This window comes from Athalia rosae, chromosome 3 (assembly GCF_917208135.1).
Source record: "Athalia rosae chromosome 3, iyAthRosa1.1, whole genome shotgun sequence".
In the NCBI taxonomy this organism is placed as follows: Eukaryota; Metazoa; Arthropoda; class Insecta; order Hymenoptera; family Athaliidae; genus Athalia; species Athalia rosae.
The window spans coordinates 19,538,133-19,565,866 of record NC_064028.1 but is presented as its reverse complement, the minus strand read 5'-3'; the positions used below and the strand labels follow the sequence as shown (position 1 = coordinate 19,565,866).

General features: G+C 37.7%; 5 protein-coding genes across 20 annotated transcripts; 2 read left to right on the top strand and 3 right to left on the bottom strand.

Moving 5' to 3' along the window:
* Positions 1-352: 352 nt before the first annotated feature.
* On the bottom strand, positions 353-4,161 carry LOC105689877 (transmembrane protein 164). Of its 6 annotated transcripts, none has more exons than XM_012407238.3 (6): positions 4,032-4,161; positions 3,023-3,352; positions 2,831-2,947; positions 2,648-2,726; positions 2,466-2,566; positions 353-2,328 (listed from the first exon to the last, which is right to left on the bottom strand). In XM_012407238.3, exons 2-6 carry the CDS (start codon positions 3,338-3,340, stop codon positions 2,026-2,028), a joined length of 918 nt encoding a protein of 305 aa, XP_012262661.2. In that variant the 5' UTR covers positions 3,341-3,352; positions 4,032-4,161; the 3' UTR covers positions 353-2,025. The 6 variants fall into 6 exon arrangements, with proteins under 6 accessions (XP_012262661.2, XP_048508552.1, XP_012262660.2 ...); XM_048652595.1 differs by having other exon boundaries at positions 3,628-4,083; XM_012407237.3 differs by having other exon boundaries at positions 3,899-4,083.
* Positions 4,132-11,451, top strand: LOC105689798 (alanine--tRNA ligase, cytoplasmic). Of its 6 annotated transcripts, XM_048652571.1 has the most exons (15): positions 6,148-6,390; positions 6,516-6,688; positions 6,833-7,021; positions 7,077-7,222; positions 7,294-7,485; positions 7,553-7,843; positions 7,930-8,039; positions 8,131-8,405; positions 8,489-8,812; positions 8,887-9,145; positions 9,265-9,517; positions 9,577-9,841; positions 9,924-10,208; positions 10,306-10,512; positions 10,805-10,943. In XM_048652571.1, the coding sequence occupies exons 2-15, from the start codon at positions 6,545-6,547 to the stop codon at positions 10,808-10,810; spliced, it is 2,946 nt and encodes a 981-aa protein (XP_048508528.1). In that variant the 5' UTR covers positions 6,148-6,390; positions 6,516-6,544; the 3' UTR covers positions 10,811-10,943. The 6 variants fall into 6 exon arrangements, with proteins under 6 accessions (XP_048508527.1, XP_012262515.2, XP_048508528.1 ...); XM_048652570.1 differs by lacking the exon at positions 6,148-6,390 and adding an exon at positions 4,132-4,615 and having other exon boundaries at positions 10,306-11,451; XM_012407092.3 differs by having other exon boundaries at positions 6,114-6,259; positions 10,306-11,451.
* LOC105689757 (divalent-cation tolerance protein CutA) lies at positions 4,606-5,983 on the bottom strand. Its single transcript, XM_020854565.2, has 6 exons — positions 5,577-5,983; positions 5,445-5,504; positions 5,316-5,361; positions 5,105-5,154; positions 4,982-5,024; positions 4,606-4,810 (listed from the first exon to the last, which is right to left on the bottom strand). The coding sequence occupies exons 1-6, from the start codon at positions 5,699-5,701 to the stop codon at positions 4,751-4,753; spliced, it is 384 nt and encodes a 127-aa protein (XP_020710224.2). The 5' UTR covers positions 5,702-5,983; the 3' UTR covers positions 4,606-4,750.
* Positions 11,166-27,734, bottom strand: LOC105689799 (mitochondrial ribosome-associated GTPase 2). 6 transcript variants are annotated; one of them, XM_048652586.1, is made up of 8 exons: positions 27,607-27,724; positions 14,558-14,841; positions 12,958-13,215; positions 12,773-12,892; positions 12,357-12,707; positions 12,030-12,168; positions 11,701-11,933; positions 11,166-11,625 (listed from the first exon to the last, which is right to left on the bottom strand). In XM_048652586.1, exons 3-8 carry the CDS (start codon positions 13,195-13,197, stop codon positions 11,449-11,451), a joined length of 1,260 nt encoding a protein of 419 aa, XP_048508543.1. In that variant the 5' UTR covers positions 13,198-13,215; positions 14,558-14,841; positions 27,607-27,724; the 3' UTR covers positions 11,166-11,448. The 6 variants fall into 6 exon arrangements, with proteins under 6 accessions (XP_048508543.1, XP_048508546.1, XP_048508545.1 ...); XM_048652589.1 differs by having other exon boundaries at positions 12,357-12,695; positions 27,607-27,719; XM_048652588.1 differs by lacking the exon at positions 27,607-27,724 and having other exon boundaries at positions 14,558-14,870.
* On the top strand, positions 16,784-26,877 carry LOC105689908 (plasmanylethanolamine desaturase). Its single transcript, XM_012407286.3, has 4 exons — positions 16,784-22,195; positions 22,364-22,575; positions 22,768-22,986; positions 23,932-26,877. Exons 1-4 carry the CDS (start codon positions 21,967-21,969, stop codon positions 24,190-24,192), a joined length of 921 nt encoding a protein of 306 aa, XP_012262709.2. The 5' UTR covers positions 16,784-21,966; the 3' UTR covers positions 24,193-26,877.

Genomic DNA, 27,734 nt, shown 5'->3' with positions numbered 1-27,734 from the left:
AGAAAACGGTTTGATTCCTAGTTGGCATGTTTCGAGAGTTAAAGTCGTAATTTCATTTCAACTTTTATTTTTGAGAACCAAGATAGCTACTAAATGCCCCAGCATGCATGCGATGATTAGTACTTCAAGTTAGGTGCATCACATGGTACGTACCGACATTTTCAGATAATCTTTGATTCCATAACTCTGCACCAAAGTTCTCATGTTTGTAATTGTACAATCATTACTACAGTGGAGCAAATGAACTGACAATGAGTTATATTGGCGTGTTACATGTAGCATATGAAACATTCTCGGAGATATAAAATTTTCAGAGCAAATATAATGTGTGGTTGTAATTGAGAAAAACTGATTTCATTTTAAAAAAACATCTAGGGAGATTTTATTGATTCCATGAACCGATTGCTGCTTTGTTCCTGCTGAAGACCAATTTACAATCTTAGGTACTAACTCGTAAATTGAGAGAGAATTGTTTAAGAATATTTTATCCCTACGAATGTTTTAAATACGCGTGTGCCATGAGTTCATAAAAGCGCATGAACTTGCACAACATACATTTGATCGATATTTATTTTGTTTTATTACTATTTACCTTTGTATTCTTTGGTACAATGTCACTTCGATCACCTGCGTTATATGGTAATAAGACTTTACAATTATCTGGCAATTTAAACTGACTTCCAACAGCAGAAGTAACAAAGAATAAAGCTGATGTCTAGAAAAGTGCGTATCGAATAATAATTTACTCATATATTCATTCTAGCCAATGACAATGGTTTCTAATTGTTGCCAAATAACTAATCTAGATTGAATGAATTAAAAAAAAGAACTTGTCAATTATATCTACTGGCGATATACTTAAACAAGTTACATTCCAATGTTCAATGATCATATTTATACCTGAATTTCGGACATTGAAATTTTACAATCGTCAACTTGACCAATCGATAGGAACATATCGCCATTGATTGAAGGAGATTGTGAAAAAACAGCATTCGGGCGGAACATAAAGAGTAACATAGAGTATGGAACTCATTGCTACGTATTGAATATGGTGTATTTGCCATGCATAATTTGGGTGAAGGTAATAATTCAACTTTTACTATTGGCTAGAAATCTTGGAATATTCATCGATAACCGCTTCATCTTATTTTTCAAGCTAAGCTTACATTCAGCAAGCTTAGGGTACCGAATTCTAAATATACCACTTTATATGTATCCCAAAAAAATAACAGATCTTAAAAGCGTATAAATTACTGTACCGCTGCAAAAATTGAGGTAATTTGCAATGAATTATTTTTAATTTCTGTCAGTGTCTACGTCCGAAAAATGTTAAAAAAATATACGCTTGGATGGCAATCACAGGACAATATAGCACGGACCAGTATAGCACAATTATACCTAGTTTTAGTTCAACAACCTTATATATCGTGAGAAATGTAGATGAAAAGTGACCACAAAATCAGGGTCGTTATCGTTGCAAGTGATTTGCTAATGTCAAATTATTGACTGACTACTACTTACATAAGTAGAAATATCCAGTTTTGCAGCATAAAAGCTACTGAATAGAGATTCTATACAAGGAGATAGTTCAATTATTTGTCAAACCCAATGTTAGTTATTGAGTATAACGAATATTTTCTTAAACCCACCTTACATCCTGCAGCTGTTACTGTATCGCCAGTAACTATACATACATGAATAACAAATCAAAATATCAGTACTTCACAATTTTTTGTCCCTATAACAATAACGCTTTTACAGTACGTCTGAACATGTACAATGTACATCACGTATCTATCATCGAACCGGTCTATGTAGACAGTTTGTTTCACATGCAGTTCATGTGCATCACCTATATTAGGTATGGGCTAAAAACTGATTGTTGAGATTCTGCGGTTACGAATACAGCATATATCATTACATCATGGAGAAATCTCTAAGTCATAAAATAAAAAAATACGATTGACGCAACGTTGTTGCATTGCACCTAGTTAAAAGTCATTCTGAAAAAAAAAACCTTGATTAGTCTACATGGGTGTGACCATTTTCCCAACCTGTCTGAGGTGTAGAATCTCTGGCGATTGCTATTTGTTTGCATGGTAACACCTCCTCCGTTATCGGACGATCAATAGGAATCTGATTCCACTTCTCAACCCTGGTTACAGGGAATTGCGTGAGCAGAAAGTTAGATGCGACACAAAATAGTTTACATAGAATAGGACAAAGCAGAAACTGATGAATGGTTGCCCATACTCGATAATTTGGACCTTCAAAAGGGTCCAAGACAGCTGGGCAGAGCATGTGATTCAGATTGACCTGCGCGGGCTGAATTTGGGGGGAAAAAGTAGATAAAACATGAATAATTGCAGATAACGTTTAGGCAGACTTGAGTCAGAGTTGTAACCAATTGTGGTAATTATTGGAGCTATACCGATATGAAAGATTAATTATACTAGACTCACCAGTGCAAATGCTTGGAGAACCCAAAAGTGATATGCCAGGTTCAATCCATAGCTCAGCACAGACCAACTAAGATCAGATAATGGCTCCACATTGTAGACTCCTAAAATTGGTAATATGGTTCAAGCTAGGTCAAGATCATCTGATCATGAAATGAATATCTCTGTTTGATCTGGACACATACCTCCAACCCGAAGTAGATAATATGGAATGACAACCATCAATCCATGCTGGATATAGTATATAGCCTTATCCACGAATATCTAAAGCAAAAGAACGCGAACCAATTGGATATCGATACAAGTTGTTTCCTTATATCTCGGCTTTTGAAAATGCTCTATGCATGTGATCTGGTTTGCGTGCTTACTTGTCTAGATGCTGTTTCGGGAAAAAGATAGGCAAGAAGTGGACCATTTAATAAATTTAAATGTATTCTGAATATAGCAGTGACAGCCTGGCTAGGTTCCGCTGCTAACAAGTACAACTGAAACCAGAGGAACACAAGTCATCTACGAACAAAGAATTATAGACCTTATTCGCGCACTCAGAATAGACCTACCTGCATCATTGTCGTAACATGACAAGGATTCAATAAATAAATTACAGTCTTGCTGGAGAATTTGAAGCCAATTTCCATGCCCAATATCAGTGACATAAATATCAACAATATCCGTTTTCCAAGTCTGTCCTGATTCACGTAAAGCGTTGACTTTGGTAGCGTTATTCGCTTAAGTCCCCAAGAAATAGCAAAAGTAACTAGAATTGTGGCTATTAGCGTCTCGATGACCCTCCGTGTAGGTGTTAAATATTCTGCGCATTTTGGTCCAACATTGCGAGGAACAGAACTATTGACACCGCTATACGCCCACTCCAACATGTTGAACTGAACCTTGAAAGCAAAATTAGTCGAATAGACCTGTCTACCGGTTGCTAGTGCAACGGCATTGACAACTCATTTCCCAAACAAATTCATCAAGTGTTGAACTAAGTGAATGAAGCATGTGATTTAGACGATATTTGGAGAAGGGTAGAAACATGAAATGAATCAATCTTATTGTGCATTGTGCGAGATTGAAGCCGCGCGATTAATTAAAAAAGAACATCTGGATTTTAATACAAGACTTTCGTACGACAATACTTCAAAATTCATGAAGACGTACGTACGTAAGGCTATGAAGTTTAAACGTCAGATTTAATCAGTCTGTTCCAGTTTCCCGTCATTTTTTAACAGTACTGAACTTGCACTGACGGCAAAGCACATTCCATGTGAAGATCTGAGCTTCCATGTACAGTCAATATTCAGATTTACGGTTCAATTTATCCGGAACTTTTCTTCGCAATTCACCTGGGTCGCAATCAATCGTAAAATGATGGTACGTGACTGATGGAACGAGTTTAGCATGGCAAAAAATTCACAATCGGCGTTGACACCTACTCACGATTCACGGAATAGATTCAACAACGCCACGGAAGATCAATGGTGTGACGAACCAACCCGCCAGGCAGGTACGCAGGATACACTATCGTCGTCGAGTAATATCCAAACAATATTGTTAAACAATACAAACCAGCTCCAATTCGCGACCCGAAAGAGCCGAGGCCGGCGCAGGGGCAGTCCCAGCGTTGAGAGTAGGTAGATGGCTAAGGTAGATGAGTATACCCCCTAACTGGAACGCGCACTGATGTGGTGGGGGTATAGACGATCTGTTCGCCGAGAGAAATAGCTGACTGGTGGACCTCCTGTCCTTTTCTAACAGTAGTGCGCATATCCTATACCGTCAGCGCAAAAATTTACTCCACAGTTTCCGATGTAAACACTACTTCAGTGGACGTAAACCACTGATGTAAACTGACGTGAAACAATTGTATTTGGAGTTTCTAAGTGGAACAATAATGGGAAAAAGCATGTTGACTGAAGAAAATACATCTATTTTCCAGGATCATTTCGAATTTTTTTAAATTTAGTAATGATTAATAAAAAAATTTTAATTTCTTAGGATGAACACTTTCACGAATGTGCCACCGTCCAGCAGTCCGCTAAGTGCAAATGATAATACTCTTTTGGTTCCAACTACAGCAAAGGATTAAATTGAGTCTTACGTATGACTGTTACTGAAATATTTGAAGAATGAAGAATAACAGTTGGGATATGGTAATTATTTTATTCATAAATACTTAGAAGAAAAAATTCTGGAGATCGTTCTTGTTAAGAGTTCTCATCTTATCTAGTCCATTTAAATGCGAAGCGCCATGTAATGCAATGAATATTCCATTGATCAATATATATTCAGCCCGTAGACACATTTGTGGTTACCCAATCCAAATATTCTCTGTTTCCATTCTGAATCTGAAATGAATTAAAATACCGATTTTTCAATGGACTTGCTTGTTTTTCTGATCTGTGAGTCATTTCAGCACCAGACGCAGGCAAAGCTTTTTTCCACCAAACACTGGACATCATAGGCAACAAGATTTGATGATAAAAATCATAGCATGCAATAATCATCATAAAACTCACCGGTAGAGATATAACTTCACAAACTTGATATGGATGATTGTCTCTGTAAAAAATAGTTCTCAAGGTAAGGTTGTGGAGAATAGATGACGTACACTAGACGGCTACTAACTTCTAGTGACTTACTTGACAAATTTAGTAAGTGCGTCGATGGCATCAGTTTTGGTTTTTATGATCTGAAAAGGAAAATAAGTTGTAAGGCGGAACTTAGGGATGGTTGCAAGGATATACAACTTAATGATTCCAATATTCCACTTGCCGTATCATGAGACAAGTAGCACGTCAAATATAGATGTAAACCTAAGAACTTTGATTTTTAAAACAAAGTGACACATACCAGAAGTAGTTCTTGATCTTCTTTTACTTCACCTTCCCATTCATATCTGAAAAGTCAAACGCATACATTGTGAGCCAGACAACTAAGTCCTTGATATGAAAAAAGTAAGTTTTCCATGCGAATGCGTACATTGATGAAATTTTTGGTAAAATGTTCACACAAGCAGCCAGTTTCTTCTTGACAACATCGCTGAAAATATAAAAATGATGGCCATATGTGGTCAAGTATCAGTTTGGAATATTCATCGCACTATTATCATACCAAGCAATCTTTTTGGCAACTATTTCCGTTGGTACGGTCACCATAGCCACCGAAAGACTCCCAGGAATATAGCTCATTGCTCTGGAACCGAGTATACCAGTGTGGTGAACTAAGCGTAAGATCATCGATGGATGTCCAATACCACTCAATCCAAATCTAGAGTTAGAGCATAATGCTCTAAGGTGGTATTCATAGACTCTGGTGTGACATCGTGTAACTAGCGTCCCGTGGAACAGCAAGCCAACCCGACTCTGACCCGATTCGAACCCGCGGTGGAAACTTATGCATCACACACTTAGCGTACACCCGCTCGAGGCCCTGAGTTCTCAATATGCGGTCCTGACTTAGAAAGAGAGAGCATATTCTGCACCAGTGTTCTGCACCTAGTTTTTCTCTGTCGGAACACTTTTCGACCGCCGATGCTCCCTCCTCCATTCAATGTAGACGAATAAAATACTAGTCAACCAAACAAATTCTGTACCAGAGATTAGAGGGTCTGTACCACTGTCTGTACACAGGCGTGGTGAAAGGAACAGGCTGCTTTATTTTTTCTCGCCCGAAGCCTTTCACGAAACGTGTTGCAGAGAGCAGTGTTGTATGAATAAACTCTCACCGATGCTCTACTACATCGTTCTCTCACCTAATCTCACCCAGTTTAATCGTTGGTGCCAGCCACGTGTCTGGTAAGGCCAGTCGGGCCGATCAAATTTTACATATAAAGTAATATCGAGCGAATATTCAGTTTGTCAAAATTCGACAATTTGGTACGAATTGAATCATCAGTCAGTATTCATTCAAACTTGTTAGTTTAAAGGTCCTTATGCCATATTTTGTTATCACAAGTCCAGCCATATGGCCGGCAAGTTTATAGATATTGGACATTGATTGAAGTGGCAATTGAATAGAAAAAAAATTGAATTCATTTTATTGGAATTTTAGGAAGCAGTAATAATTTTGCAAAAGTCAAGATGAACACGTCAATGACTGGGAAGCAGATTCGACAGGGATTTATAGATTTTTTTAAATCTAAAGCTCACGAGTATGTTCATTCGAGCTCAACCGTTCCTCATGATGATCCTACGCTATTGTTTGCCAACGCTGGAATGAATCAGGCATGAATTAAATTATGTTCCATAAGTAGACCTGGTAGTTTTCGCACCTGATAACCAGCATACTTCTTGTTAAACTTGGATAAAGCTTACAGATCACATAATGTGTGACTGAATAAAATCTCATCTCAGTTTTACCATCTCTAGTTCAAACCAATATTTCTTGGGTCAGTTGATCCTAATAGTGATATGGCAAAATGGGTACGTGTGGTGAACACGCAGAAGTGTATCAGAGCAGGAGGCAAGCACAATGACTTGGATGACGTAGGAAAGGATGTCTATCACCACACGTTTTTTGAAATGATGGGAAACTGGTCATTTGGGGATTACTTCAAGGTGAATTGAATCCTGCTTACTTTTCGGGCTTAAAAATGACATATATTAATTTTAGAAAGAAATTTGTGCCTGGGCTTGGGAACTACTGACCGAAGTCTTTAAATTACCTGGCGATCGATTATACGTCACCTATTTTGGTGGGGATGAGAAATCTGGACTTAAACCAGATGAAGAATGCAAGCAAATCTGGATTGAGCTTGGGTAGAAACTTGCACTGAATGTACTGCTACTTCTTCATCTGCTATGCGATTTCTCATTATAACTATTCCTAGGATCAAGCCATCACACGTTTTACCAGGTAGTATGAAAGATAACTTCTGGGAAATGGGAGAGACTGGACCTTGTGGTCCCTGTAGTGAATTGCACTTTGACCGTGTTGGCGGAAGGGAAGCAGCTCATCTCGTTAACATGGATGACCCAGATGTCTTAGAAATTTGGAATCTCGTATTCATACAATTCAACAGGTAAACTACCTGGCAACTAACTTATCCTGGTGCAGAATTCAGAAAAGCCCTTGCTTTATTTTGTCAGGGAGACTGATGGCAGCCTCCGTCCTTTACCTAAAAAACACATAGATTGTGGTCTTGGGTTGGAGCGTTTGGTATCTGTCATCCAGGGAAAGAGAGCTAATTATGACACAGATTTATTTGTGCCTCTTTTTGATGCTATCCAAAAAGGAACCGGAGCTCCAGCCTATCAGGGTAGAGTTGGCAACGACGATAAAGACGGGGTAGATATGGCATACAGAGTCTTGGCTGACCATGCTAGAACTATTACAGTTGCACTGGCAGATGGAGGCATGCCAGACAATACGGGCAGAGGGTACCAAATTTTGTACCAAATAATGTCTTTTTGTCAAATGTAGGCCAATTGATTCTTATTACTCTGATTTGATCCTCTGATCATAGGTATGTATTGAGAAGGATTTTGAGGCGTGCTGTTCGATACGCAACTGAGAAGCTGAATGCCAAGCCTGGGTTCTTTGGCTCATTGGTCAACACAGTTGTAGAACTACTTGGTAAATCTTATTTACCTGAATAATGACAAGAATAAATCTGCTAATGCCTTAGGTATCAATTCATGTGCTCATCTTGAATTCTGTATCGCAGGTGATGTTTTTCCCGAACTCAAAAAAGATCCACAGTCGATAATCGATGTCATTAATGAGGAGGAAGAACAATTCTTGAAAACACTATCTAGGGGACGCAATCTGCTAAACAGAACTGTAGCAAAGCTAGAAGCCACTACTGTTGTACCAGGAGATGTTGCTTGGAGACTCTATGACACTTATGGATTCCCAGTTGATTTAACACAACTTATGATAGAGGAGAAGGGACTGACTATAGATATGAAGAGCTACGAAGAAGCTAAGAAGCAAGCACAGGCAATTAAGATAATAGTTGCCAACTACTACCATCGAATAATTTAACAAAAATAATAAGTAGATTGCCTTACTTTTAATTTTAGTTGCTATCTCAAGGCAAGACTGGAGGGGTAGATGATCAGATCAACCTGGACGTCCATGCAATCATAGAATTGCAAAATAAAGGCGTGAAACCTTCTGACGATAGTCATAAATATAACTATAAAGCACAATCATCGGATAAGAATACTGAATATGATTTTTCTCCTTGCACTGGCATAGTGATTGCCCTACGACATATGAAGCAGTTTGTTGAGCAAGTGACCTCGGGTCAAGAGGTGGGAATACTGCTTGATCAGACAAATTTCTATGCAGAACAAGGTGGACAAATTTATGATGAAGGATTTCTGGTGAAAGTTGGAGACGAGGTGATTATGAGGTTTCAAGAACCAACAATTCCACATCATACGTGATGATCTTAGAGTTGAAATAATTCTTATAGAGCACGGAAGTACGCATCAAAAACGTCCAAGTCAGAGGTGGCTATGTGCTACATATTGGAACAGTTGGTGAAGGGACGTTAAAAGTAGGCGACAAAGTTCATTTGAATGTCGACATGGCGAGGCGCCGCCTGATCATGAACAATCATACTGGAACTCATGCTCTAAATTATGCCCTACGTACTGTCCTAGGCACGGAAGCTGATCAGAAGGGATCACTAGTGGCTCCTGACAGATTGCGCTTTGATTTCACTAACAAGGGTGACGATAATTAAAATTTAGTTTAAAAAGATATCCATACTTTGAGGATACAGCATTTTTGTATAGCTTCCTTGTACCTTGTATAGCTTCCCAGAATTTATAAGGTGTTGACTTTACAGGTGCAATGACTGTCGAACAAGTTAAACAAACGGAAATATATACTAAGCAGCTGATTGAGCGTAATCAACCAATTTACGCCAAAGAAAGTAGCTTAGCAATTGCAAAAACTATCCAAGGACTACGTGCGATGTTCGAAGAAACTTATCCAGACCCTGTGAGAATCATCAGCATCGGAGTGCCGGTCGAGGAATTGGAGAAAAATCCCTTGAGCCCTGCCGGGACTCAAACTAGCGTTGAATTTTGCGGTGGAACGTGAGTATTGAATAGAAAGAAACCATATCTGCACATTCTTAAGTCTGGGTTCTTGACAGACATTTGCATCAAGCTGGGCATATTGGGGATTTTGTAATTGCCAGCGAAGAGGCTATTGCTAAGGGGATTCGGAGAATCGTGGCACTTACAGGGCCAGAGGCAACAAAGGCTCTGAAAAAAGTAGAATTTCTAGAAAACGAACTAAATAAAATAAAATCAACTATTGACGAAGATAAATCTGGAGCAAAATCCAAAGAACATGTTAAAGCGATTGTAGAACTGACAGAAGATGTTTCTCATGCAACTATTCCTTATTGGAAAAAGGTAATTCTATGAAATAAATCAATTCTTTTTTCTAAAGAAACATGACTACAGCAGTGCAGATAAAATATCTAACCATTTCCAGGATGAGTTGCGTAACATTTTGAAGACACTGAAAAAATCTATTGATGATAAGGAGCGTACAGCCAAAGCCGCAGTTGCCACCTCAGTAGTCCAGAAGGCTACGGAATTGGCTCAGCAAAACATTGGGGCTCCTATTGTGGTTGAAGTATTGGAAGCTTACAGTAACACCAAAGCACTCGATTCAGCTCTGAAGCAAATCAAGTCAATTTCCCCAGAGACCAGCGCTCTTTTCTTCAGTGTTGACTATGATAGTAAAAAAATATTCGCCCTGAGCGCTGTACCAAAGGTAAACGTCTCTTTCAACAGTTCAAAAATAACATAACAATGAAAGTAACAACACCTGAACCAACAACAATAATAATAATCTGTGGTTTTCACTACAGTCTGCTGTTGTTAAAGGACTGAAGGCAAACGAGTGGATACAGACAGTCACGTTACTAATGCAAGGAAAGGGTGGAGGGAAACCTGAGTCAGCTCAAGCTTCAGGCTCTAATACATCCTGCTTGCAAGAAGCAATGAAAATGGCTATTGCTTTTGCAAGCTCTAAGCTAGGAATACCAACCAGTAATTCGGTAGCTTCAGAAAAAAATGTATGTACAAAAGGCAGTAACGATCCAATACTTTATGGGAAGGAAGGCAATATCAAAAGATACCGTGTGTTAATCGCAGCTAAATGCAGTGGCAAGAAAATTAATCTCAAACCTTTAGAAGGGACGGAAAAAATTACTATTCGTTTTGAAGATGATAATGTAGTTCTTCGTGACGGTAACGCCATTGCGCTGTATTTGTCGAACGATCAGTTGAAAGGATCTAAGAATTTGTACGCCGAAAGTGAAATCTTGCAATGGATGAGTTACGCAGATAATCATATTCTTCCTTCAGTTTTAGGATGGGTTGGGCCATCAGCGATTGAAGATTTGAGCAAAGAGATTTCTCCAGCTAAGGAGGAATCTTTCAAGTGCCTAAAAAATTTGAACACGGTTTTATTGAATAAGACTTATCTCGTTGGGGAACAAATCACCTTGGCTGATATCGCCGTGTTCACTAGCCTCATGCCGCTTTACGAACACAATTTTGATGCAAAATCTAGAAAGCCGTACCAAAACGTGAATAGATGGTTCTTAACTATTCTAAATCAGCTAGAAGTACAGAGTGTTGTACAAGATTTCAAGCTGTGTGGTTAAATACCTTATAAGGGCTCCGAGAAAAAGGGTAAATAACATCCAGCATGAACTACGTACGATCACGCATATAGCTAGTTTTTGTCTGTATTTTTTAAATGAACTCAGACTTATCCCATCACAAGACTTTTTAACATTCAGAAATCTTTGATACGAAACTTCTTATTTTTATGAATTAAAGGAGAGTCATGATCTTTGTAATTGTAATATTATTCATCAATCTATATTTGACTGATCTATCATATTTGTGGAAAATAGAGGTTGATAAGAATGCTCTTTCGTTATCGATGTTCCACAGATTTTCAAACCTGTAATGTAAACTCTCGAAATAAATTTTTGATGCATTTAGGTTGGCTCATCTCTATCTGGTATGTCTAAGTCGGCACCGTAATAATCTTTTCCTAGTTGACTATTGTACAGTGTCCTTATTTCTGACAATAGTGTTGAAAGATTTTGTCCCATTTTGGCAGATATTGGAACAATTGGGAGATCCGTCTTTGATGTCAGTATGCCTAAATTTTGCTACAGATAGAAAACAATGTAGACCTGAAAAATTGTTGCTCATTAAATGACATGAATTTCAAAACAGTCAGTTACCTCAGCCTCTGGTAGATCCATTTTGTTAGCTATGACAATAGCAGGTTTCTCGCTTAATTCCTTGTTGAATTGTTGGATTTCATATTTCAGAAGTTCCAGATCTGCCCAGGGCTTGTCCAATGACATATCTAAAACGATTAACAAGGCAGCACAACGCTCGGCATGTTTCAAGAAAGTTATTCCTAGTCCTTTATTTTTGTGCGACTCCGGTATGAGTCCAGGTAAATCTGCAACTGTGAATGGAAAAAACTAGGTCATTGTGCCAATTGACTTGTTATCAAATTCATTGATCAGATCTTTGAGGGTTAATGAAGAATATTAGGCTCTACCTGCGATTTGTTCGTAATCGCTGTACTGAACCATCCCCAAGTGAGGCTTTAACGTCGTAAACGGATAAGGTGCAATTTTTGGTCTGGCTCTGGAAATAGCTCTGAGAAGGGTACTTTTTCCAGCATTTGGTAAACCAATCTGAAAACACGTTTTTGCTCAAGAGCTGACACAGAATACACAATTTGAAAGGATTCTGAACTTTGATTATAATAAAAAGTCTAAGGAAAAGCTTAGGAAATTTTATAACCACCGTTTTTCAATAGGAAATTCGATTGAATTTTACAATGTACCGCATAGATAAGATGTGAGAAATTTCAGCATCTTACCAGCCCAATATTTGCCATGCTGCGCAGTTCCAGAAAGTACTGTTTGGTTTCACCCTCTGCTCCATATTCGCATATTTTAGGTGCCTGTTCCGTATCGGATTTGAAAAACGCGTTGCCGTGTCCTCCGGCACCGCCTCTGGCTGCTATAAACATTACCCCAGAATTCATTAGGTCAGCAACAATTCTTCCATCTGGAGCACGCACAATTGTTCCAACAGGAACTTGGATTATTAGGTGTTCCGCATTCTTTCCAAAGCAATCTTTGTTCATGCCATCCCCTCCATTTAAAGCAGTAAGAACCGTGGTCACGTGGTTTAAGTCTTTAACATCTTTTGAAGCCTGGGAAGTCAACTAACTTGAGTTAAAATATTTTTCTAAGCCTCTCACGGTTTCTCTTTACTCTTGGCACTAATTACCTGAAAAATAACGTGACCACCGCTTCCTCCATCTCCACCGTCTGGACCAGCATTTTCATTAGCCCAAAGATGCAAAAACGAGATAGATCCATCACCTCCTTTGCCAGCAGTAACTCGTACCTATTATTGTTTTGCAGTGAAATTATAAGCCTTGCCACAAAAACTGTATATCTTCTCCAACTTACTTCTTTAGTATCAACAAAATATTGGTTAGTGTTTCCTCGAGACCTTGGTTTTCTGTGTCGCAGCGCCACAGTGTGGTCAGCATGAAAGCAACATGTACTTTGAAATGTTCTTCTTATAATTTTATGTGTCGCATGAGGTTCTAATTTCTGTGCTAGATTGTGTGGTACTAAAAACTCATTTGCACTGAGAATTGGGCGTAGAAAAAAGGATATCCTGAGTTTCCTTAGTGATTGCATCATGCTGTGTAATCTTCAATCCTGAAAATCAAAAGATTGTGACAGGGAGGAAATGGGAAACACCTGAAAGTTCATATATTTTTAAAAGTTAAATACCTTGATTTATTAGCAACGCACAAAATAATATTGCTTTATGAATAGCGAATAATAACTGCACAACATTATTTAGTAACAACAACGTTTAAATGATCTTCAAGAATGTTAGTAATTATGTTTTTATGTATATCGATGACTCGACTCCTGTACAAAGGATAGCAAGTGGACCTATAGCTTATGTTGTAAGTTCTAGTGACTTTAGTAGAATTAGGAAATTTATACAATCCTAGAAACTCAACATTATCAATAATCTTGCCCACAAATTTGAACAATGTCATGTAAAAATTAATTTCAGTGAAGTCAGTGCGGACCAAAAATGTAATGTGAAATGAATGACTCTGAGAATGTATAGATAAAATTTCAGATTTTTCAGAGACATCTTTGTCGGCAAATTTGGCAATGAGTTGTTTCCAACTGATAGTATTTTCAAGTTCAAGGTTATTTTTGAAACTTGAATCTATTCTAACTCTTGGAGCAATGTTGATCAAATTTGGTTTTTCAGCTTTCTGAAGAATATGAACAAGGGAACTCTTGTTATTGAAGCCTTTTTCTAGGCTACGATAACCAACACAAGTATAATCGGGAAATTCAGCAAAAGAAAAAGGTTCTACACCCGTTAATAAAAAATTGCCATGTGCAGCCATTTCCACAATTTGCCACGAATCATCCCATCGCCTTTGCGGGTTGTCCATAGGAGTACCACCTTGTCCATTGCATAAGGATACTAAGACAACGCCTTTAGGTTTGAGTAGAGTTTGAGATGAAAGGAAAAATCCCTTTAGCAATTCCCTGTTTCGATCGATTTTCATTTTGCCTCCCACATGGGGAAAATTGAAGATTATTTTATCAAATTCTTCAGAATCCATGGAAGGATGCTCCATTAATTTAGTTGCATCTACCCCGAGTATTACGCGAGCTCCTAAAGAAATTGTGAGACATGAACGATCATCAAAATCCTACTTTCACCTGAGGCTAAACAAGGTCTCAATTTATACTTACCTTTAGCTTTAAGATAGTCAGCATTTTGAAGCCCAGATTCGAAGATGATAGATGATTCGTAACAAGTTGCGGTAAGATTGATGTTTAAATTTAGTTTAATTAAAGAAACGCCGAACGAAAAATTCCCCTCTCCCACAAGCAGGACGTTATCGTTGACGCGTAAAATTGTGGTCCTCATTTCGCTAACGAATTACTAAATTGAAATCAACACGTACAAGAAGTTGCGGGGTTATGTTCTAAATTAGTGTTGATGTGTGAAAAATTGTACCTTCATCAGATGGGGCTATCCTTGAGATATGATATTAATATTCATGCCTTTCAAATTTCATTCAATATTACTGGTTCCATTGAATAAGAGCTCTAAACTGTTGTAAGCAATCTCGACCCATGGCCATTCTCAAATGGCTTGCTGCACTTGCTGTCGTTGACAATGGTTGACAACGCCACTGCTGTCTGCTACTGTCCGCAGCTGTTCGTTAGTTCCGAAACAAATGTTTGTTTACATAGCGCCACAATCGCCACGTGGTCCCACTGAATTGTAGTACTTGAGGTCTACAATAATTGTACTCATTGTCAGAGCGCCAAAATTTTCACCATACAAATCTAATCCATCCGTAGATCCTCCAAATGATGATAATTGTCATTTTACAATAGATACAAATATAAATGATTTTATATCAAGATAAAACAAAATAATTACACATCGGTTGTGTCATTAAGCTCGCTTTATTTAAGTAAGTGTTTCGGTACCATGTATTCAATTGATCAAACATCTATGATTAAATTTTCAGTCAACGATATAAGAGCTGGTATAACTGATCTGTCTTATTCTTGATCCAGTAATTTATGAATAGGTATAATTGAGATGCAGTTGCGTCAGATGATATGGACAGACGTAAGTCGTTTTGCTCTCGACGGTATCTAACCACCTGCCGTTGAATATTGTTTTTTTGTTATGTATACCTACAAAGGGGGTCGTTGACAGTCTTGATAACGCCAAATAGCACAATTAAAATTTAGTTTATCGAGTGTACTTATGGCCGAAATTGTGAAAGTTCGGTAATGCGACTCTCACAATTTAATTCATTACTCAATTTTTGTATTATCTTCCAAAATATATAGAAAGCGTAAGAACTTCAATGGAAATCTTATATTATCGGATGACGTGTGAGGAAGTGATCGAGGAAAATAAATAGTAAAAAATATTCAACGAATGATTGAAGTTGTCATGTTGTACGAGTTAAAAATAGTAGAACAGGTACAACGAAGAACAACCAATCATTAGGATTAGATCCAGGTGCTATTCTTAGGTGTTATCTATAAATAGGCATTTGCCCAAGCACGGAGAAGAGGGACGAGTAATCTTTATAGGAACCTAGCTATGTATGGCTGTTACGGAGTTATAGGTACTCCTCTGTGTCTATTTACACGATCGCGTGTTGACGTCATTCTCCTGCTTGTTGTTATGACGCCATTATTGCTGCGCCTCGAGTTGAATGGAATTCCTTATGCTATTGTTCTTGGCCATTTTTCGTTAATGATTGCATTGCGTGTTTGTCGTTCTACTATTAGATCATACGATGGATTTCAATTCGTCCACTGCAATTTTATCGAGCAACGAATCAATTGAAATACCAACTGCTATACTTCGAAAAACTTCTGTTCAATATCGCATACATCTCATCCTCACCGAATTAGTCTATTTTAGTTTCAACGTGCCGACCTGTTATTTGCGGATTTTGAAGTCAACTAAATTTGGTGTAAACGGGTGTTACGCGAGATGTAAACCTATAAGATCTGTCCGGATTAATGCGGTGCATATTATAGCTATACATGTATACTGTAGGTATACGTACAGTACGTAGTCCATGTTGTATATTATAAATTTCATAGAATTCATATCATGTGCTTAAAATTGCAGATGGCACGAAATTACTAACGAACTTTCAGTACAGTTGTACAAATCGCTGAGTCAACTCGATCAAGGATAGAAATTAAATTTTCACGTGAGTTTAAACAGCACCTGTACATACATTATCGTACGCCCGGTGAGGTTGATTTATTATGCACTAGGGTTACTTTGCGATCGTTTGTTCCCCCGAATGTACAGGATGTAACAAAAGGTTTGGTCGTCACTTCATCGGGTGATTCTCCAGCTCGAGATCTGTGGAGATTCGTAAAAACTTGAAGCCGCAAAATTGCCCTTCAGCTCGAAAATTAAGGTCAGTATACTGCGTTCAAAAATTCTGCTCGTCGAGCTATTCCTTGATAGTGAAGAATTGTTTGCGACCCCATGTTTCTCAGCCACTCGACGAGCGGAATTTTTGAGCGCAGTATACTGACCTTGATTTTCGAGCTGAAGGGCAAATTTGCGGCTACAAGTTTTTACGAATCTCTACCGATCTCGAGCTGGAGAATCACCCGATGAAGTGACGACCAAACCTTTTGTTACACCCTCTATACAAGATAATAAATATACATATGTACCGATATCGCGTCTCCCATTATCTATTGAAAAAGTGGTTGAAAGTCGATGCGAATTCATACATCTTTCATTCATGCGGGAACTTACGCACCCTCGACCATTTACATACTACATATATATGCTTATGTGTGCGCGTGTATCCATAGGTACATACATACATATGCGGGGGCAATTCGTGAAAACTGGGTACTCGATACACCTGACTAGTACAGTGGCAAATTGACGTGTGCCCACCAATCGCGAAATTTTACGTTCGCAACTTTCCCACTGGTGGCAAAAGTCAGGAGCAGCGGAGGTTCGGGGCACGTAAGAATTTTGGTGTGTGGTGAACGCAAGTCAACTTGTCGCTAATTAGGCGTATGAAGTGGCCAGTTTTCACGGATTATCCCTGTATAGATAGGTATACATATGTAATATGGGAAATTCCACGTCAATTCGAGGCACTGTTTTGAGTTTTCAGAAATTCATCCCTCAAAACCAGCTGGACACAAATGTTTGAAAAAAATCTAACAAGAGTCATCGTACAAACAATCGCTGAAAAATCGAAGGGAGTCACTGTTTTCGGTTTATCGAATTGACGTGGAATTGCCCATACATAAAAAGTATACAACATACGTATCCACAGTACGTGATCTATGGTACGTGTCTACAGGGTATAACCGCACGGTTTTATTCGTGAGCAGCCAACGTTTGCACGTCGATAAGGCATGGTGGAGTTCTATAATGGTCACAATAGTTAGCCTTGTATTTTTCAGGTCGCGTGCATTAGCCGGTATATGTCCGCATTGACCAACCCCGTGGAATACTGAAGAGAATTTAGGAAAAAGTGTGGTAAAATGAACGATGAGTATAAGGTAAGAACTACCTACGTATACCCTCTACATCGGAGCTGTATGAAAAAATAATAATGCAGCCATACGTGTATAACGTAAACGAATAGTTGTTCCTTATGGGAAATTACCGCCAATCGAGTAGAATTCGATCGTTTAATTATTCAAATCAGACGGAGCGACGCCGTCGCTCAGTTTATACCCGGATCGATTCCTTTTCAGCTTTAACATTAATTTACTGCGGTTATCCTCGAGGAGTACAAGTCTAGGGAAAGCGGGGAGACTATACTCTACTACGCATTATTTTACTCCCAATCTCCACTCCCACCCCCATCGCCCTGCTTCGCGACACTTACAGAAGTGAAACAAAATAAACGAGAAAGCTAAGTCCTGCTCACGGATTTTCGTGGCTTTAAGTAATAGCGGGGCTTCGGGAGATTATTGAAAGATTATTTTGGAGACCCGAATGAGGGTGCGCACCCTACTGACCGACGATGACATGACCTTGATCGCTTCATTCGTTGGTACTTGATTTAGAAAATTGGTAAAACTACCGCTGAGCTCAGAAGTAGAAGGTTCTGGTCATATGAGTTAAATAAATCTGATTGTAAGTTCGCCAATTAGAAGAGAATACATCTTAATATCAATATTTACGTGTTCCCTCGTCGCACTTTTTCATTTTCCGTAAGATTAACATGGGGACCATATATTCGGTCTCAAATCTAAAAAGTCCAAAAATCATCAAATTTACTATGAATCTAACTTTGACTTTGAATAATTAGGGTTCAATTCCCTGCAAAAATATGTTTGGTCACGTCTATGTATATGTATGTACACTAATTAGTCGACGAGTAATAAAATTCGAAAGCATCGAACAATATTTTTCCCGTAATAATCCATAATTTCCATGATTTTAACAGGCGTGTTTCTGGGCTCGAATGAAACTTTGCGTCTGTTTCCAGAAAAGAGAGGAAAAATTTAATTTTTTCAACACCCCAATGTACGTACGTGGTACATATACTTATACGGTATCGTATTTTATATTACATTCGTCGTACTATTTGTAATTGGTAATTGCGGCGGTTTGGCGAACGGAATAAGGAAGTCACAATTGCTCGGAGCTTTCATTCAGGCTTTCGACCTGTAGCCGCAGTCTTTGACAATGAGCTCAACCCTCATTTTACATCTGTGACTGCACACATATCACACGACTCGTCGGAGGATGCGTTTTTCCTCGATAATTCTATGCGCGCAAATAATAACACCTGAGAGGCAATTATCTACTTCTGCCTAATAGAATGAGTCATCGCGTTGCCTTCACTGATTCAGGAGCAGTAGAGTCCCGTATTATTTATTGTCGTACTTTCCAAACAAATCATTTTCATCTATTTGAAACAAAAATTCCTGTTTGAATAAATATCGTTTAATCTGTATCAAATATCGTTTGATCGATCGACGGTATAATCAATGAATATCGATTGATTTATGAGTCCAGTCGTACGGTATAAGTATACCAAAAGAAAAATTCAGCCCAGAATGGATTAACAAAAAAATGAACAAAAATAGCATTCTTAATTTCACACGGTTTATAAGCAAACATATGCAAAAACAAAAACTGGTATAAACCGCTTAACGTGGTAAGATGAGAATTGTGAACTGTAGTCATGCACTTCCCATGTCCTTCTATTGTTTGTACTTGAGATATTACGCGAGTGCTATTCCAATGTTGCGTAATACAAGCACAAGTATATCTACATTTTTTTATTTTCCCCAATTTTCCATTTTTTCTTATCTAAATTCACGAAGATTCGGTAGCACCTGTAACTGAAGAACCACCTATATTAAACCAGCGCTATACGAATGTAACGAGGAGTATCAGTTACACGATTTACGTTAGAAACGTAATTAACGCAATAGTACACGCATCACGCCGTACTTCTTATGTGCGCATATGCAGGAATACAGGCAACGTGTTTTGTGTCAAATTTCAAGTACAAACTCATTGTCAGACGAACTGACAATCGGATGTACACGTCATTCGAGGTTCCGTTTACCAGATTCGTGTAATTTTTGAATTGCAAGTTCATGTTGCAGTATGAGTAATGACATCTCGGGATTATGTTAATTCATAAATTTACGGATTCTCAACTCATCTCACGACACACCCGCCGCTAACATATCGAATTAACAACGTCGATGGAAAAAAATTGAACAGAACGAGTACGCGTATTGCATCGATATTAATATATCGGAAAACGTTGTTCGAAGCGTCCGCCCGACCGATCGAGCTCATTGTCAAATGCGGGTGAAAATTAAAGAATAAAAGGAGCGATAGCTAGGTGTGTGCGGTGAGCAGATTGCGGCGATTGTTACCGGTTCAGCACTGGCTAGGGGCTAATCCGAATTCGAATAATTTCGGCTATTCTCGCGCTCGTCGAAGTTAGCGTTCCGACTCCGAGGCAGGCGTTCGACGCTCGGCGTCTCGGTGGTTCTCTTTAGGTCGTCAGTAACGCGGACGTCGACGGGGCGTATAGGTAGAAAGATCGACGCTGCAGGCGTCGAGTAGCAGTGGCCGTATCACTCGGCTCGAATGAATCCGTTTGCTGCTGCTGCTGCTGCCGCGAGTCCGCAAAGCCGCAGCCTACGGTGGTATAAAGTTTAGCGTAAATAAAAAAAAAAAAGTCGAACAAAAGTCAGGTCGACTAGATCGAATCGAGCTCAAGTTTGGTTCAGCTGATTCAAATCAATCCAGAGTTGAGGTGCTGAGTCAACGCGAGAGACATGTGAGAGACGGAGGAGGCGCGCCCAAATAGACAAGCAATAAAATTTACTCCTCATCCAGCTGAACTAACGGCAGAATATAAAATCGCACACCAAACTATCTGAATTTTCACTCCGAATTATCGAAATTATTACTAACCAGTGAATGCGCCAATAAATATGTGACCTCATACCGTAAATAATAAAAGGTCAAAATAAAACAAATGTTCCACACACTACGTTACACCATATAAAGCCGCTGCAGTGATCCGTTCGACATTTAAATGTTCGTGACCTTATAATATCAAAGTGATTGGTACATATTGTTAGAATCGCGATTGTTTTTAATGTAAAGTTAACTATTTAGCAATAACAATTATTAAATCCTACGGTGGTTTAATAATTAACTGTAATCTGCGCTCCACGTCATTGCATAAGTCGCGTGTCCTATGAAGTAATCTTAATAAAACACATGTTAGACATGATATGTCGCATACATATTATGGAGCGGCGTAAGACAGAAATTCCATAGGCGAATAAATTGACATTCTTCGAGTCTTAAATATAAATGTATAAAAAAATCATACGTCATCGCAAGAAGTGAAAGAGCATGTGGGATCCCGAATACTCCGAACGAAACTGACCGTGCGCTATTATATTACAATACCATCGTATACCCAACGTTGAACGTACCTATAGAAAACTGTAGTGTTTCGAGAAAAAAAAAAAAAAAAGAAAAAAAAAGATACAGTGAAATAAAAACGTTACCGCCCGGATCATTTCGTAATACCGTAATACAAATACCACGCCCGACTCGACTCGGATATAAGCTCATTTATTTATTCGTTTGTGTATTCAACTATTAATTTTTCGCACTTTAAGGGATTCAATTATCTCTGTTGCGATAAAGATAAATCAAAGATAAACCAATCGCGGTCCCTTTCGATATATATATTTATATGTATACGTACGGATATACTCTTTACGTGTAATAATACCCTAACACGCGGCGTGTTCCGATCATTCACATCTTTCGAGAGTTATCCTAGCTTTGAGCGAGCAACTATCCTATACACCAAATGCAATAATAATAAAAATAGTAATAATAATAATAACAACGACAACGACAACAACAACAACAACAACATACTAAGTTATACGGTTACGAGTTTAGCAGTTATACGTATCATAGAAATCCGCGAATTGCAAAAAAAACGTATGCGCGAGAGTGGTACTGCACTTTGGCAAGACAATACATTAATAAATAAACCCTAGTCTATAATGTATTTCTTCACGTACACATGACGTAATTGTTGGTATCGTAAGTGTACGGGTTTTTATCGTAATTCTACATGCAACAACGATTGTCGATAGTTTGAATTTCATTATAAGAAATTATTTGACAGGATAAGAAAGTACAGTTCCTATATACCTATGTTATCGCGTTAACGGACAATAATGAATCGGTTGATCGATTGGATGAAAATTCGGCATAGTGATATGATTAAGAATATTTAATTTCCATTGCAATCTGAACAATATAAGTTTTACGGATGCACCGCGGTAGCAGGAATCATCGTTAATCAGCTGCGCAAAGTATAAATGGACGGGCCGGTTCCGCATTTGGAACAGGCGGCATCGGCTGCCTGCACCATGGCCACTAATTTTTTGGCCCCAGTTAAAACCGAACGACAAATTTACGAAAATTCAATGCTGGAAGACGACCCGAATGCTAATTCAGTTGTACCCACATCATTTGAGGACAGAACAGTACCCAGATGGGGACCGAACCACAAGGGAGCCCAAGAATTGGCAAATCTTTATAGCACGGGTGAGAGTAACAAATATTGTATACGCTATCGTAGATATATGTGTACGATATGTATCGAATATGCTATCGCGCTAGCCGTCCTAAAGATAATTTACCATTCTCTTCAAATAAAGCGATAAATGTGATTGCTTTGAGCCGACTTATCAAACAGAAATTGAAATGTTTTAGGAAAGAGAACCCAGGAGTGTATATGCGTTGGTATTTGCATTACTCTTATGGTAGTGAACTTTTTGTTCATATTGCTACGATTAAGATTTGAAAACTTGAGTGCAATAGCGGTAGCAGCGTTATGTGGAATCGTAACGGCAGATTTTGGATCAGGATTTGTTCACTGGGCAGCAGACACGTGGGGTTCAGTCGAATTACCAATTTTAGGAAAGGTTGGTACTTATCATCGATATATCGAGTACTATACTTTATCTTTAATTTACCTGAAACGAAATTAATACTTACAAGAAGGTTGAAGATTTTCTCAAAATCAGTACGCAAAGGGAAAAAAGTAAAAACCTCGTATCTATACGCGAATCACTGCAGGTGGTATTCCATTTTTATTTTTTTTTTATTGCCTCCAGAATTTTTTGCGACCATTCAGAGAGCATCACATAGATCCCACGAGCATAACCAGGCATGATTTCATCGAGACGAACGGCGATAATTTTATGGTAACGATACCATTCCTCTGCAAATTAACCTGGGACTTTTTAACCCTTTCGGAAACGGAGGTCCAGCAGAGGTTCTTGTGGACTTGTTATTGGTTTTTACTCGCCATTTTCGTTGCAATGACAAATCAGGTAAACGCATTATGCATACATACAAATACATTTGAACGGTGATATTTCGAATTTCATACAATTATCTCTGATCGTCAAACGGCTCCAAGTGGGAGAGAAAAATTCCCCCGAAGTTCGAGCTCCTAATTCAAACGGAAACTCGCACCGCACAATTTGTTTTTGTGAGGTTTGAAGAAAATAATTTCAACTTGTTCACTTTCGATCTTGTTGAAAAAAATTTGTAATGCTTTAAATTGACATCTTAGATCGGTAAATCTGTTCAGCTAATCGGTCAATATCTGATTTTGATGATTGTGTGGCACGTGTTCCCGTTGTAATTAAGAGGTCGAACCTCGGGGTATTTTTCCCCTAATTGGAACCGTTTGAGAGGTGATCGCAAGAAATTAACAATATCACCGTTTCAAGGGCCACTTTAATATACATATGTAGTTGCATAGAAATTATAGTACAATTTGACGGGTCACAAATATAAAATATATATTGTGCGTATAAGCTATGTGTATAAAAATACCAAAAAAAAATAAGATTCGTTGATTATAATGTGGTTATAGTCGCAGCGGTCGAACACGTTTATAGTTTTTGAACGACAAACCACGGTGGTCAATATACGATATACATCCGCACTTACACTTACATACCTATATTGTTGCAAGGCGTGCCAAACTTTTTATAGCAAAATCAATATCACGCGTTAAACAAGGATCTACGCTATTTTGTACTCAAACTTTCATGGCATTATAAGGACATGCGACCAGGTGTTGTACCGAGATTTTACCAAAAAATGCGAAATATGAACTACCTGGATAAAATACCCATACCCCGCGCGCATACATACATACCACGTGATTTAATTACAGATAAGCAGATAATAACAAAATAATAAGAATTAATAATAATACCAACAACGAACTAGCTAACTTCATGAACAAATAAATCATGTTTCAGATTCACAAATGGTCTCACACGTATTTCGGTCTGCCTGGCTGGGTAGTTTGGCTACAGGAACATCGGATAATATTGCCACGGAGGCACCATCGTGTGCACCACGTGGCGCCGCACGAAACATATTTTTGTATAACAACCGGCTGGTTGAATTGGCCATTGGAGAAACTTTGTTTCTGGGCAATACTAGAAGCGATGATAGAAAAGTCAACTGGCTTTAGACCGAGAGCCGACGATATGAAGTGGGCGCAAAAACGATCTTGAAATACGATCGGATTATACAACTTCGCGAAAGTTTATTACCAATTACCAAACTTCACATTTCTATATCTATATATTTCTACTTTTTTTGGACTACTGCAGTGTGTCGGAAATCAAAGAATTTGAACAATAATTATGATGATATAAACCGTTTTTAAAATTGAAGATATACATGTGGGTATGCGTGATGTTTAAAAAGAAAAAGTGAAGAAGAAAACGCGAAAGAATCAAATATGTAAATCATCCCCCGCGGTTTTCTAATCGAATACAAAAAAGGCAATAATTACATAACTATGGCGCGTAACCACAATGAACTGAACACCTATAAATACTATACCATGACTAGAATAATCTAAATACTAAAATACGGTAATACATTGTTATTGTTGACACGGTTCCATCTAAAACTGTTGAATTTTACGATGCTTGAATATTTCAATATTCGCTATAATATGATGAATTTATTTATTATTTTCGAATGACTCAATTAGATTAATTCATCGTGGGGGAAGTTCTCTAGAACCCTCTGAACCTCTTACAAGCCCTTTAAAATCATCGCCAAATGAATAACTACAGGTTTATTATGTGCTGTACATTATACTACATGTCACGCGCTATTGGAGCGCATAGACACAATCCCGACTTAATCAGGGAGTGACAAGGGACTTGTGACACCTAATGGTCTTTACTACCCGACCAACACCTAATTGTGAATTACGATAATTTTTTTAGGTTTGGGTTTGGGTCTCCCCCGCCTTGAAATTGCTATTTGAGTACTCAGAAAATGACACTATGTGCCTGAAAAAAGTTTTAGAGCGAATTTTCACTGAAGCCTGGATTTGGCATTATTACCAAAAACGCTTTCGTAAACGCCTTGAAATCATTTGAGAATTTAATAACGAAATATTTTTGCATTGAACTAATCTACTTATCACACTTATTATACCTAATTTCAAATGAATATTAAATAATTTATCATACATTACACGACATCGCGACCTCTGTGACAAAAATTTGATGCAGGGTATTTTTGTTAAATGGTATACACCATACAATTAGCACACGGATATTTAATAAAAATCGAAATTCATGCTTGATACATAAAAATCATGCACAGGGCATTCCACGTCGAGGAAAGGAAATTTTTAAATGAAAAGTAAGATTTTGAAAAAAGTATGTATCATATTTTTATCTTTAAACTATGTATAAACTTTCAGCTGAGGTGCCCATTTCGCCCGAGTTTCGGATATACCATACGCGCGTGTGAGGTATGATAATATGCATTTATCGTGTGTCAATACGCGTATTGTACGCAATATTCGGTTGCGGCAATGATTTGTCAAAAAAGAGCGAATCCTTACGAATTTATAATACCTATATAGAAACAAAATCGTCCACCAAAGCCTGTATTATACTACACGTACAATACATATTCTATTATTATAGTATATTACATAGACTGCTTTAAATTTTATACGTAATAGATATATTGTGAACGCGGTGCGAAAATAATGTACATACAACACGTGTGTAGTAAATAATGAAAACCGAAGAGGCGTTAAAAACAAAAGAAAACTATAATAAAATTCTCTGAACCTTTGTCGTATAAAATGTGTTCATCACAAGATGTAAGAAAACAATTCAATCCGTACCCGCGATATTTTTGAGTGTGAATTATATGAGCTTCGGCATTAATTGAATTTGATATCCTCTGCATGTTGGCGAAAATTGTCATCGACAAATAATGAAAAATATAAACCAGATTATAAATACACGTGAAACATTCTATAAGGTTCAGGGACCAAGAAACCCTGCATACTCTGCAATATTTGTTACCTATATGCTTTCCGCGCCGATAATTGAACCAGTTTTTGAATAAATATAGGAACCCTGCGCTGATACGCTTTTAACAAATAATTAAATGATACTTTAGGAATAGTGATAACAATAAAAATAATAATATTAATGAAAATGTTATTCAAAATGGCTCATTGTCAGAGAATGCCTTATATACACAGAAACGCAGGATTGAACGTCGATATTTTCATATCATTGTATAAAGTGCGATGAATAGTTTCGACACAAAAAAAAAAAAAAAGATTCACCTGCATCTTGACTTTACAATCATCATCTTTGTTCATCCATCATTTTAATTGCCCATAGTTATTCTTTTATGTTCATTTAATTTTATTTCACAATTCATCCGTTTTTTGTGTTAAAAGACTTTATAAAGCTCTGTACGTAATTTCCTGCCTTTCTCTGAAAAACACAATTGAATGTAACGCACGTATGTGAAATTCAATATACACACCATGCTAATTAATAGTTGATTTACCTATGTCAATTTGAGACTATGTATACGTGTAACGCATGAATTCAAATCAAACGATGTTATTTGCCTTGTCAATTTTATACAGGTATTTACGATGTATTGGAGAGCGATTTAATAAATGATTTTAAAATCTATATTTTCGAGTTTGGGATAAAAAAAAGATATACAATTTTAAAGAACCAATATACGTTAATTTATATGTACGAATCTATATTGTTTGCATATTACTAAACGAGTGACAGAATATCTAGTGAATCATAATATATTGTACCACTACTACATAGTGTAGGTATAAAATGGATGCAAGTATTATGTTAAATGGGCAAAGACTAAATATACTCGATTTAAACACCTAATTTGTACCGTAAAGTTTTATGATGTGTAGGGTAACTTGTCTCACTTGCTGCTCTCATTCCTTGTGAAAGGAGCTTCTTTTAAAATCTAACGAACCTCACACAAACAACAGTATGAACAACCCAGCTCAAAGGGAGTTTTGGAAGAAAAGAGGGTTAAACTTCAAAATCTTGCTCGAAGTTCATTTCTTGGAGGCGAACCGTATAAATTTCAGTAATCTTAAATAACGTTGGAAAATATATTTATATCCCTTTTGCACCAGCCCCGTTCAATACAATTGAAAACATCCAATCTCTCTCATACCATGTACGTAATTGATGACGAACTTTCCACTACAAATCCTCAGTTAAAGATTCCACAGTGTTCCACATGCTTACAATCAGTGGATTCCACTACCGGCTCATTCCGGCAACTGGAATTGTGTTATGAAATTTGGCACACACATTCCATTAGACTACCTAAGAATTCCCTCGAAAGAATTTTTGGCGACTCGTAATATTTTTGGAGATATTGAATTTTTGGATACGCAGTATCTACATATATGTACACATATGTATATCTATGTCATTATTGAAGAATTAGAAAAAATCTTTTCTAAACAATAAGATATCCTCGAATCTATGTTCTAAATCGTTTAGAGTCAATTTAAGAAAAAAAATGAAAATCTGTCCACCAACTATACACCTCATCAATTCCCCTAAATTATTATTCATTTGTCGTTTTCAACTTACGAAAATAATCTTCCAAATTCGTCCAAATGATTTCCAAATGATTGGGGACATTCGTTTTCGAATTACACGCAATCGTCTGCCAAGTATATTCGTTGAGTGTAGATAGGTAGTATATTGAGGTCTTCAGC

Excerpts from the sequence above, each read along its gene's own strand:
- LOC105689798 (XM_048652570.1), top strand. The coding sequence starts at position 6,545 with ATGAACACGTCAATGACTGGGAAGCAGATTCGACAGGGATTTATAGAT. Across the intron at positions 7,022-7,076 it reads CATTTGGGGATTACTTCAAG|AAAGAAATTTGTGCCTGGGC; the intron begins GTGAATTGAATC and ends TATTAATTTTAG. Across the intron at positions 8,813-8,886 it reads TGGTGAAAGTTGGAGACGAG|AGCACGGAAGTACGCATCAA; the intron begins GTGATTATGAGG and ends TAATTCTTATAG.
- LOC105689877 (XM_012407238.3), bottom strand. The coding sequence starts at position 3,340 with ATGTTGGAGTGGGCGTATAGCGGTGTCAATAGTTCTGTTCCTCGCAAT. Across the intron at positions 2,567-2,647 it reads TTATCTACTTCGGGTTGGAG|GAGTCTACAATGTGGAGCCA; the intron begins GTATGTGTCCAG and ends TACCAATTTTAG. Across the intron at positions 2,329-2,465 it reads TTCTCCAAGCATTTGCACTG|CCCGCGCAGGTCAATCTGAA; the intron begins GTGAGTCTAGTA and ends CCCCAAATTCAG.
- LOC105689757 (XM_020854565.2), bottom strand. The coding sequence starts at position 5,701 with ATGATCTTACGCTTAGTTCACCACACTGGTATACTCGGTTCCAGAGCA. Across the intron at positions 5,025-5,104 it reads GCACTTACTAAATTTGTCAA|AGACAATCATCCATATCAAG; the intron begins GTAAGTCACTAG and ends TATTTTTTACAG. Across the intron at positions 4,811-4,981 it reads GTGAAGTTATATCTCTACCG|ATTCAGAATGGAAACAGAGA; the intron begins GTGAGTTTTATG and ends AATTCATTTCAG.
- LOC105689908 (XM_012407286.3), top strand. The coding sequence starts at position 21,967 with ATGGACGGGCCGGTTCCGCATTTGGAACAGGCGGCATCGGCTGCCTGC. Across the intron at positions 22,196-22,363 it reads GGCAAATCTTTATAGCACGG|GAAAGAGAACCCAGGAGTGT; the intron begins GTGAGAGTAACA and ends GAAATGTTTTAG. Across the intron at positions 22,576-22,767 it reads AATTACCAATTTTAGGAAAG|AATTTTTTGCGACCATTCAG; the intron begins GTTGGTACTTAT and ends TATTGCCTCCAG.
- LOC105689799 (XM_048652586.1), bottom strand. The coding sequence starts at position 13,197 with ATGATGCAATCACTAAGGAAACTCAGGATATCCTTTTTTCTACGCCCA. Across the intron at positions 12,169-12,356 it reads GCATGGCAAATATTGGGCTG|ATTGGTTTACCAAATGCTGG; the intron begins GTAAGATGCTGA and ends ACGTGTTTTCAG. Across the intron at positions 11,934-12,029 it reads CGATTACGAACAAATCGCAG|TTGCAGATTTACCTGGACTC; the intron begins GTAGAGCCTAAT and ends TTCCATTCACAG.